The sequence below is a fragment of the Cucumis sativus genome, chromosome 2 (assembly GCF_000004075.3).
Source record: "Cucumis sativus cultivar 9930 chromosome 2, Cucumber_9930_V3, whole genome shotgun sequence".
Taxonomy (NCBI): domain Eukaryota; kingdom Viridiplantae; phylum Streptophyta; class Magnoliopsida; order Cucurbitales; family Cucurbitaceae; genus Cucumis; species Cucumis sativus.
The window spans coordinates 1115761-1128325 of NC_026656.2; the positions used below are offsets into that span (position 1 = coordinate 1115761).

Below are 12565 nucleotides of genomic sequence, written 5' to 3' on the forward strand. Positions count from 1 at the left end.
ATCTCCAATCACGCCACGTGACGCTCAAATCTTCTTGAACAATCTCTTTTTTACGCTTGTGTTTATATCAATATTTTGTATCTTATGATATAATGCTTTTTCGATGCTTAGATTAGAATGGTATTCGTGTTGGTTTCGCTGTGCATGGAGTATGAAGTTCAGGAAGTTTATGTGAAAGTAGTTTGATAGGATATGCTTTCTGAGAGAGCCGCGAGTTTAAGATTTTAATTTAGGAAGGCAACTGTTTAATATGTTTTTGCATGACTTTTTTTTTTTTTTTTCTTATGTTTATTTTGAAATCTATTAAACCCTTTTCAAATGGTTTATGTTGCTTGACTAAAATTTTCGTACTCATTCGAGTACATAACTAAAATCACTTTGTTCCCAGTGGGCTTCCCAGAGCTTGCAGAGTTCATCGTAACCTTGAGGTTGCTGAGAAAGCAGCCCAACAGCTTCCGGAACTCGAACTTAACGATCCTGGAACATATGTTTTACTTTCAAACATATATAAATGGAAAAGTGGGAAGAATCTAGATGGATCAGAGAAATCATGCCTCAAACAAAGTTAAATATGTCCCCTGGTTGTAGCTTGATTGAGATTAATGGAATAGTCCATGAATTAGTGAAGGGGAGAAATATATACAATTCTAGATGACGTGATTAGCAAGTGGAAGGAAGCAGACTACATTCCTGAGAAATCAGAAGTCCTGTTTGAGATGGATGAAGAAGAAAAAGAGACTGCTCTTAGCCTTCACAGTGAGAAACTAGCTTATTAGCACAAAACCTGAGACGCCAATTCAGATTATGAAAAATCTTCATGTTTGCACTGATTGCCATACTGCTACTAAGATCATCTCAAAGGTTTACAAAAGAGAAGTAATTGTACGAGAACGCAATAGATTTCCCATTTTAAGGATGGAAGTTGTTCTTGGGAAGATTTCTGTGAACATTACATTAATATCACAGAAGTTCAGGATTTCTAATTAGATTGATTTATTTGGAATGCAAAGAGAGGATCAGAGGGTTCTGTTGAGGGGATTGTGGACGATCCTACTGCCCACCAAGTGTGGAGGAAATAGAGAGATGCGTAATCCTGATATGAGCTTCCTCAGAGAATGGAATTAGAGTACAGAAAAGCTTCCATTATAAACACCTGAAACCTCACTTAGTTCAAGATATAAACCCTAAGATTCAAGCTAGAAAGATTAAAGTCTTTGCTCTTAGCTCAAAAGTCAAACAATCCAAAAATAGGATGATCAGTCCAAACTGAATAGTCTTGAAATATGGAAAGTAACTCAATAATATAATTGGAAAGACCTCGAATTGACTTGGCTCAACTTGAAAGGAAAGAAACAACTCAATATAAGACAAAGCTTTATATAGCCTTCCAAGAGACTCCTAATCAGTCGCACTATCTATATTTGCTAGGTTGCTAATTGATGTAAGATTTCTCAAGTGGTCAGTCATATGACTCATTTATGGATTAGAATTACTTAAATAAGACTATGGCTCATATCAGGCCCATAATAACATCAGCTAAAAGCCTAATTTTGGAGGAAATAAGAGTAAATAAGTAAACTAGCTGGAACAAGATGATTGTCTTCAATGGATTCTCCAATGGATATGACCAAGTGGGCAACGAGAGTTGATTAGGCACAGATCTCTTAGTTTCTCTAGAAATGAAACAAGAATTCCATTTGATGGAGGTTTCCTCCGCTTTTGAAGAGCTCGGTCATTTCTACTTCTTTTCTTCATTTTTAGGTTCTTGAAGCTCTCCTGGGTTATTTCTTGCTTGATCCCCCGATTGGCACCACTGATAAAGCAATGCTTCATCTTCCTGATCCTGCTGTTGATCATTCTTGTGTAGTTGTGGATGGAGGTTGGAAACTTGAAGCTTGATTGAGTTCTCTTCATTCATATCAAATCCTTAATCAAGCAGTAAGATAATAGATAGATAAGTTTACTGTTCAGTATTTGAAACTAAACTAGAGGTCCAAGAAACCCTGCATCCAACAGCTCAATGATTCCATTACTTGTTATCAAACCTTCCCCAATTGAACTATTCCAGTGACAATTTGATGAGAAAAACAAAGTACTACCAACAAAAACAGTGAAATCCCACAACTCGTAAGTTTCGATGCTTCTGTTGAGGGGAAACGAATACAATAAAAGCATCACAGATTATTGTCAACCAGGAAAGGGTGCATAAGATAAAATCTAGTACATATCTCAGAGAAAGTTCTTATCAAAAAAAGATGTCAAAAAGGCTGATGCCTGATCACAATTTACTGCTAAGATGTTTATATCAAATGAATCCCTAGCTAAATGCATAAACGGACATTACAAATTAGAATCCGTAGAAAAGTGGTATATATATAAAATCCTTGAAACTAGCATGTATGAATGACAGCCCATGATAATACTTCTTCGATAATAAGATTCCAAAAATATCCAGTACCTAAGTTCATATAAGTTTTAAATATCCTACTTTTTCTCATGAGTAGCCAAAAAATCTAAGTTCCAATAAAAACCTCATACGGAGGAAAGTTTACCAGGCTTGCCATGATTTCCCTCAGGATCATTATCATTTCCCGTGGGCTTATCCGCTGATGATGGGGCACTGCCAGCTCCAGTAACCGACTGCTGATATAGGACACCCCCTGAAATTGTGAAAAGGAGACAGACCAAACCAAATGGATTTGCATGCTTATCCCAAATAAACACATTGATCGCAACTGTTAGGAACTTATTAACCACACCGGTAACTGTGAAGGCAGTAGCAGAAATTGCCTTTCTTGCCGCAAAACCAAAGAAGCTTATGAGGAAACCAAATACACAGGATAAGGACACTGCAAAAAATGCATCATATTCAAACCAATCTCCTCCACTTGAACCTAAGGTAGAGAAAACATCAACATACTCTCCAGTGATGAACCAGAACACAGGAGCCAAGATCAATGAAATTAGATTATTATACAGAACAAAACCCCATGTGTTCAACCCAAGATGTGTAACCATATGTTTGATGTAGACCATCTCAGTAGTAATTGTCACCAAATAAGCAAATGCCCATGAATAAGCAGTCAAAGTAAATGCAGAATCTGTAGCTACATACCCAACTGCTCCACCTAAAATGATCACCAACGATCCAAACGTGAGCTTTGACGGACACGGTTGGTTTCTAAACATGGTATCTGCAATGGCAACTAAAAGAGGGGTACAAGATCTGAACACTATGAAAGTATCCACATTAGCATGGCGAAGAAGATTTGTGTTGGTAAAGATTGCGAGATAGAACACAAACGCAGCAGGTAAAAACTTCTTAGCAGTTGCATATGTAAAAGGGTCATGATGCAAAAACCCAAGTTTCCCCAAAATCCAAACACCAACAGCAGAGGTTAAATACTGCAGAGCCGTCAAAAGACCAGGGTAGTTAAATTTGGTAATGGCAAACTTGTTTATCACAGCAAGCAAGCTCGAACAAAGAGCATAACCAATCACAAGTCCACTGGTTGTAAAGTATTGCTTCGTATCCACTCTAATGGAAGACATTGCTGTAGTCTATACTCAATGAAAATCAGTAACACAGAAAAATTCAAGGTGGCATACGGATCAAGATCAAAAGAGAAGGTACCCAGTAGAAGAAATCAGGAATGTAATGCGAATATCGAAGCTACTTAAGCAGATACTTGAATACAGAAAAACCCCAGATGAAGAAAGGGGGATTCTCCAAGAATAACCAATTGGGGCTGACTGAAATTCAAAGTAAATGGTAAATAAAGAGAAGAAAATAGGAGTTTGTCATTACCGACAAAATTGGGAAGCTCGGATCTGGAGCAACAATGGAGGGAAAATTGTAATCGTACAGATGCCCCAATAATTTAACAAAGAATCAGAAAAATCCAAAAGACCCAATGAAGAGTTGAGAGAGAGAAAGGCAAATGGGTGTGGAGCCGAATGTCATACAGAAACAGAGGAAACGAGGAAAAGAAATTGAATTGGTGGCAGAGGAGAAATCAATGGGGTTCTGATTTGGAAGAGATGGGATGAATGAAGGTGACAGAAGAAGGCCCATTTAAAGCCCATTACTTAGTCAATGTAACGACGTCGTATTAACGTACTGTATTTATTTACCATTTAATAATTTATTTTTCATTTATGAAATTTCTCACTTTATGTTGCTTATTATGTACTCTCTTCAATTGGAAAGTTAAGAGTATTTTTTACAAAATTAGATTTTTGTCACAATTTTAAATTATTTACCAACTCTATTGATTTTATAGTCTCTGTATTTCTAATAATTATTAAATTTAGTTTTTTGTATTTTTGTTTCTTATTTATTTGAAAGAGGATATTTATGTTTATTATTATTGATAGAATTTAAAATTATGTTGTAAATATTATTGTCGAATTTGCTATTTTTGAAAATTTTTATTTTAAAAGTATATTCCCACATTGTATCTTTTTTTAATTTTGATAAATATAAATTTTGAAAGACAAAATTTAAAATTTATTAAAGGTATTGAACATTTACCAATACTAAATTGAACGATTCTAAAAATATTTAGACGAAGCAGTTTTGTCGTTTACAATAATTTATATATATATATTACATGTGTATGTATATATAACTTAATTCTTTTAATAACATTTTTCTTACCGTGTGTTAAATAATTGATAATATTTTAATAACATTTTCATTCGCAATATTTGTTTAACATCCCATATAGGGATAAGAGTGTAGTTCAATCAATTGTTAATAAATATAAGGGATGACTAATTAGGTCATTGCTTTAGTAATAATTAAAGGTAATCTTAGGTAATTTATGAGCACAATCAAGTTCAAACTTAATTGGTCAATAAAAGCAACTAGTGATTAGTTCAATGCAAACCATTATTTGTTTTTCATGAGCTAAATTGGAGGTGTGTATTTATATATTAGATTGTTAGTAAAGATACACATGTATTCAAATTTTTTTAAAATTTTCATTTTTTTCTTGGAGATAACCGAATAAAGTCAAGGTTGAATATCTCACATAAATGATAAAACTCCTCGAATAAAAAAGAGAACTAGCAATCAACTAATCTAAAATGTTGTAAAACCAAGAAAAGTTAGGCAACACCACGGTATCTAATCCCTTCTGAACTAGCTCCATGTACAAATCTATTACACTCTCTAGGTGTAACACAAAAAGTGAAATGTATGACAAAACCAAATGCCAATCTTTATGTTTACAAATAAGTTTTGAACTTTAACCAATGAGTCCAGTAAACGATTAGTCGTAGTGACCAGTACTTGACAATAGAAAAAAATGTATAGATGTAGACCATCCAACCTCTGAAGTACGAAATCTCCAAAACTCCAAAATTGTGCCTATTAATTACCCACGATTTGCTAAATTAGTTAACCATTTGTTGTGATCAAACAATCTCATTAAATGTGCTTACTCTTAGTTAATACATTTTTGTATTATGCTTTTTACCTCATAGTTATTTATTCCTCATATAGTCAAATAATTAGCTTATATTACTCCTAGAATACCTTTTTTTTCTTTTATGAAAATGATGTATTTTCCTATTCAGAAACACACATAACGTATACACGTCATTACTATATAATCGCCCCTATTGAATTCACTTGTTTAAGAGGCATACATGTGTTAAGTTGAATAATTGCAATTTGAACATATGAATGAAATAAAAATTTATGAAAATTTTAAATAATTGAGAATAGACCAACTCCATATTGATAATAGATTTTTTTAATATACATAGCGTTTGTATTCTATGTGAATAGATACAATACCAATTTAACGTGTCATCTTTACTTAAAAATTTGTATTTCAATTATGTTTATTGAACTTAAAAGATACTTACACGTAGTTGTATCTGACTGACGAAAAGGTAAAACATGATTTCAAAAAACTTGTGTTATATATGTGTGTGTTTCTTAATTAATTTTAAAATAATTGACTTTTAATTAAGAAATTCTCATTTACTTGATTTTTCTTTTGAAAAATTAATAATCAAAATGGGAAAGTTTTTTTTTTTTTTTTTTTTTTTTTTTGTATATGTGATAGAATATAATAAATTTAATACACTACTCACGGAAGAACATTTATGCATATTGAGGATAACCAAAAGATGATCACATACATATATATTCATATTGTTTGTTGAAGTGGTGAAGAAGAAACATATTCACCTCTAAACAAACCTATTAACATATGGAAGCTCAACATAAAAACATTAATTTAACCAAGGTTACGAGACTCTCGAGAAAATATAGAAGGACAAATTACATATATGTTGTAAATTACTTCAATTAAATTATGCTTTTTCTTTGTCTCCATATTCCCTTTAAGAAAAGAAAACAAGAAAAAAAAATGAAAATTAAACTAACGAAAAGAAGCTCATGCGGCAGGAGCATAATCGTAGCATCCATCGTCATCATCGTCATCTCCTTCTCGTCTTATAATAGTTTTTGTTAGATCAATAGGAAATGATCTACTACACTTGACATCTTCACACACATTATTCTTGATCATCATTGAAGCAACCGACTTGGAAGTAGATACCATATTGTTGAGAAAGAAAGAGATATCAGAAGAGATGTAGATATCAGATGTTTGATTGGGTTTTAGAGATTGTAGTTATGAGTAGAGAATAATGCAGAAGAGAAAAGGGTTTAAATAGAGAGGAAAGAGAGGGTGAAATGGTTAAGGTTTTAGGGCAGAAGGAAAACACAAGAAAGAATGTGGATAATGAACAACAAAGAGTGTCCAACACCAACTTTCATGTGGATGTGGCACTTTGCAGATTGACAACTCATCAAAAGTAATGTGTTAAACACATTCCCAATCTTTGTTCACTCTTGGAATCACAAATAGAGAGAAAGAGAGGTTCCTATCATTTTTCTTCAAGGGACCCACGAGAAGAATAGAGAGCATATTATTGATTTAGTAATATAGAAAAACAATTTGAAAAAAATAATGGTTTTTCCTCTATTCCTTTGCCATCGAATATGGTATATTATTCTTTTTAGCACCGCAACACGCAACATACACACGAATATTGAAGTTTTGACTTTGAAGTTATTTTCAGTACTAGTAAGTCAAACTCACTTGACAAAATAAGGTTTTATATTTAAATTCTAATATCAAAACATATGACCCAAGTGAAAAGAGGAAATGAAGGTTTAAAATAGGATTATAATTATCTTAAAATGTTTGTCTTTATGAAAGAGAAAACGTGATATTGCTATTGAGTGATATATAATTAAATCTACTTTTCATCTATTAGTTTAACCTTTTTCGGTGATTTAAGATTGTTTTCACCCCAAATTCTTGATTTTCACTTGTTTAGCTTAATTTTATAATTCAAGCTAACAAGTGAGTGAAACATTTTGATACATTCATCTATATAAAATACAAAATCTATAATACATCAACATCACTACGTATTTGGAATTTTAGATCCTAGCATGCACAACAAATGTGGAGGCATGTGGTCTATGGTCTTCTCTCAACTATACAACTCACATTGGAATGGAATGGAATGCACAACATATGCTCACAGTAAATAGCTCAAATGGAATAATTGCTATTTGATTTGTTACGTCTACATATATGTGAATAAAGTATTAAACTAGTTAATATTACAACACATTATACATTTGTTAATGCACAATTTCATAACACACATAAGCTTGCCGACATCATGTTATCATTTTAATTGACATATGAAAAGTGCAAAAAAGATTTTCTAGTTACCATGTGGTGCCCAATCTTGTACACTTTTGGTTGTTTAAGTTGATATTGAGTTTGCATTGTCGCTTAAGCAAATTAAGTTGGGTTAAGATTGTGTGTCTTTATCATTTTAACAAGGGAGCACATGTCAAGACATTTCTACTGTGTTTGCACGTTTCTTCGTATAATATTATTACGTAATAGACACTAATTTATTACTCACCAATATATATACATATATAATTGTTCCCTTAGCTAAATCAGCCATTTGGTTTAGCTTGTTGATGATGAATGTTGACCTGGACATGATATGGGCTAGGTCCAACAACCATGTATTTGTTGGTGATTGAACCATGCAAAAGAAACTCAAATCTATCTCAGAACAACATCTCTATGGCCTTTTAAGATCAAAGTTACTGAATGAAATTTTATAATCTTATATTTATTATACTAAAACAATTTTTACATACTCATTGTGAGATGTATATACACTACCAAAAGAAAAATAATCTCAATTTGGGAATAGAAAAGTGTTTGACTTGAATATACACGCTACCAATAGAAAGGAAGACAAACAAAAACCCTAAATTGACATGAATGTATATATATATATTCCTCTCTTATCTTTTCATGTATATGGTCCTCACACTCTCAAGATTCTTTAATTTAAACTTTGTCTTCACGTGTTTGATGACATGTCAACCTAAATCCTTACGTGGCAATAGCTACATTCAAAGCCATTCATAGTTGGAGTTGGGCAATCAATTAAGTGAACCATCACGAGCCCCTCACACTTTGGCTCGTGCCCACCTTGCTCCACAAACGAGCACACACTCATAAATCAAATCCCTTCTTTCTTTTCATCTTTCCCATATATAAAGTACCAAAAACCACATCAAACTATAACCAAAATCTCATCAATCATAATTGACGATCCTCTCCTCTTTACTTTCTTCTGGACATCAAAACATATATAAAAAAATGGCTCCCATTTCAAGATTACCTTGTGTCTTGGGGTTGAAGAACCTTGGAGGTGATGGTGGACATGGTTATCGTGAGGGATGTGATTGTGGTTATACTACTCTTGTTTCGATGGCAGAGGGGGACAGCGACGACGACGATGGTGGATACGACTTTGCTCCGGCTGCTTGAGTTTTGTTTTAAGATCATCTAAAGTGACAATTAGTAAAAGTTGGAGGAAGAGAGTCGTTGAAAAGATGTGGGAATTTGAAGAGAGAATGAGCATATATATTTTGTGTGGCAGGGAAAGATTGGCAAGAGAAAGTTAGGGTTACGGTTACTTAAATATATATGCAATAATTACCTTGAATTGTAATATGTTTGTTGAAAGAGTTTTGATTATTAATTAAATTTCATTAGGTGGTTTTTGAATATCCATATTTATTTTACTTTGTTCTAACATGTGTTTTTTTCTTAGTAAAATAACGTATCTAAATCATGGGTGGAAGAATTGAAACTCTAACTTTAAGATTAATAGTATGTTAGTTGAGTTATGCTTACATTGATAAGTCGTATCTAATTTATAGGTGGAAGAATCGAAACTCTAACTTTAAGATCAATAGTGTCTCAGTTGAGCGATATTCACGTTAACAAGTTGTATAAGTTGATTGGAGTATGAAAAATAAAGTAGTTAATTTCAAAGGTAGAAAAATAATATTTTGGTCATATAATTTTTTGACTTATATAGTTCTATGTCAAATAATCTCATAACTAACAAAAATGGAAGAAAAGATTATTGCTTTTTCTTTTTTTTTTTTGAAAATTCAATGAGTAATAATATGTCTCAATCATGGAAATTGTAGAAATAAATTTACATGTGGACCTTAGCTTCAATAAAAAATATCAAAATGTATTTAAGAATCTGACACAAAATAATGTGTTATTTATTAAAGTGTGGACCAAATTGAAATTCATATGGCAGATTTTGTTGTTATCTTTGAAAATTGAAAGTGAACTCTGTCCTAGTTGTTGTATGATCTCATTTAAGCATGTGAACTTTATTTTGCCTTTTCCTTTCTTGTCTTCTATTACAACTATGTACAATAACAATTTTGTGTATAAGAAATTAAACCTTCAATTTTAATAGAGAAATTGCATCTCTCCAAAAAAAATAATGAAAGAAAGTTCAAAAATGAGATTCCTATAAATGTTGTTAGAATGTCACCATTGTGTAGATTATATTCTCAACAACCAAAAGAGAAGGTAGAAAAAACTCATGGAATAAGGAATCATTGTCAAACCCCGACGAGAGCGACATATATATATTAATTTTATTTCAACTAACTTGAGAAAAAAATATTTTTAAATAAATCAAAATCTACTTATAGTATATCGGTGATATAAATGTCTACGTAACATTTTATTACGTTTATAGATATTTTGGTTCATTTTACTATGTGTATGAAAATAGTTTCTTGATAAAAGTTCTTAAAATATACTTTGAAATTGTTTCAAAAGTTATTTGTAACGTAAAGTTGTTAAACACTTTAACATTAAAAAAAAAACGCTTGAAAAGTTAAACTAAATGAACTCTTCATTTTCTAACTTAAACCTTTCTCCTCCATGCACATAAATCTATTTATATATAATCTTTGACTAATTTAATAATTAAGAAAGTGATTACCCAAATCGTTCTTGCACTTATAAAATATTAATTGAAAATGGTTTGTATTTGGTCCAAGTGATGAAAAAGAGATCCATATTATTTATATACTTGTGTTTTGCTTTTGAAGAACACTATGCACAATTGACTACATCGTAAAGCCTAAGATAGAAACACTTTTGATCATTTCAATTTGACAAAAAAGGCATCCACTCAACTTGTTTTGATCAATATTAAACATACCCTTTACATACTTTTTTGTTATGTGTAGGTCCCTTCAATATATATGTGTGTGTGCGCTACCAACCATACCCCTTTCTCTTTATCTATTTCTACTTATGATTCCACTTGGTGATCAAATGTTGGCAATGTGTGCTGAACACACAATTCTTTATGACATGTCAATTTGAAAAGTGACACAAACCACATGAGACTTGGTGTTGGACACTCTTTGATGCTCACTATCCACATTCTTTCTTGTGTTTTTCCCTTGCTATATCCTAAAAGCTTACCATTTTCTTCACTCTTTCCCCTCTATTTAAACCCTAATTCTCTCATGCATTTCCTACCTATAGATTCAATAATCCAAATCCCCCTCTTGAAACATGGTTTCCATCTCAAAATTCGTTGATTCAACGATTAATCATGTGCATGAAAATGTTGAGCAAAGACAATATGATTTTGTTTATTCAACAACGCTTGTTATAGGACGAGAAGGAGGTGACGACGACGACGACGACGGAGATTATGATTATGCTCCAGCCGCATGAAACCTAACTATATCAAGTTTATATCAACAATTAGAAGGATGACAAGACAAATATTAAAGCCTTTACTTAGTTTTTTTGTTTTTTTTTAAAAAAAGTGAGCTACATAATGAGAAGTAGGAGTTTAAATTTTAAATAATGTAACCGAGAAGCACTCTTCCATTGTATGCATGCATTTGGTTTGTACATGTATATGGTATAAATTTACTTTTCCTACTCACATGTTTTCCAATAAGAGTCATAATTAATCTTAATGAGTCCAATGTATTTTTTTTTTTTTTTTAGTTTTAGCAAATTTCAAAGGTATTACCATAATATCTTTCTATTTGTTGTATAGGTCCTAGTCAATGCATAAATAATAATAATAATAATATATATATTTATTTAAATTTTGAGAGAATTTGTATATATGGGTTTATATTTATAAAATATGATTAATTTCTTAGAAAATAATTGTTTAGTTCTAAATTAATTAAAGTAAAATATATTCATGCATATTCATTCTATATATATATATATCTAAAATTTCTTTTCTTGAAATTTATGAGGGAAGTCTTGGGAAAAGTATATATATTTCCACTCTAACTACTGTCTTTGCACATTTTTTTAATTGATATTTGGTTTACTTGAAAATAGAAAAGTTGCATACCAATAATTAGTTCATTTGACTCAATATCTATCTCTTCTAAAGAAACACACCTTTAGATCATTTGAAACCCCCATTTAATATTAGATTTTCTACACTTTCAAACAAAATTGTATATTGTTAAAATTGAATTTAAATAATTGAGTAAAAAAATATATTTCTGAATGATTTTAAATATATGAAAAAAATGATGTTAATCATGATTCTAAAATCACTCTCAAAACTGCTAAAACAGTCTAGAAACGAGGATATTTATATTAATTTCTTTTATGCATCTTTTTTTTTTTCACATAACTCTTGCATCTAAGTATTAATTAATAATATTGTTTTTCAATTCATGACTTGTTACAAGAATATTTCAATGTCAGTAGATAACTCTCAAGTGGGAAATTTTGATATACTACTAACCCAAATCTAGATATCTTTCATTATTCTCAGTCCAAAAAAAATAAATACAGTTAAAGAATATAGTAAAATAGAAAAGAGGGTAATAATACAAAAGTACGGAATACCATATCCCATGAGTTCAACGACGTTATATAATGGTCAAAGATCTAGAGTGTCTTCACTCACATGCATCCTATAAAAATTTATTGCAATTATAACTCCAACAAATAATTGCTCCAAGGTTAAGAATGCTTAACATTTCTATAATTGGACCATTGAAAATAAAGATGCATCGTATTGGAATATGTAATAACATTTCTTTCTTTCTAATCATATTTTCGTATACTTAGGGTTCATCTCCTTTCAATCACGCAAATAAAAATAGATAATATTG

At 31.4% G+C, this 12565-nt stretch overlaps 1 protein-coding gene across 1 annotated transcript; it reads right to left on the reverse strand.

Annotated features, from left to right (window-relative positions):
* Nucleotides 1–1178: 1178 nt before the first annotated feature.
* LOC101205333 (GDP-fucose transporter 1) lies at nucleotides 1179–4048 on the reverse strand. The gene is made up of 2 exons (XM_011650371.2): nucleotides 2553–4048; nucleotides 1179–1926 (listed from the first exon to the last, which is right to left on the reverse strand). The coding sequence occupies exons 1-2, from the start codon at nucleotides 3550–3552 to the stop codon at nucleotides 1739–1741; spliced, it is 1188 nt and encodes a 395-aa protein (XP_011648673.1). The 5' UTR covers nucleotides 3553–4048; the 3' UTR covers nucleotides 1179–1738.
* Between the last annotated feature and the right edge of the window lie 8517 nt (nucleotides 4049–12565).

Excerpts from the sequence above, each read along its gene's own strand:
- LOC101205333 (XM_011650371.2), bottom strand. The coding sequence starts at position 3,552 with ATGTCTTCCATTAGAGTGGATACGAAGCAATACTTTACAACCAGTGGA. Across the intron at positions 1,927-2,552 it reads GGGAAATCATGGCAAGCCTG|GATTTGATATGAATGAAGAG; the intron begins GTAAACTTTCCT and ends TGCTTGATTAAG.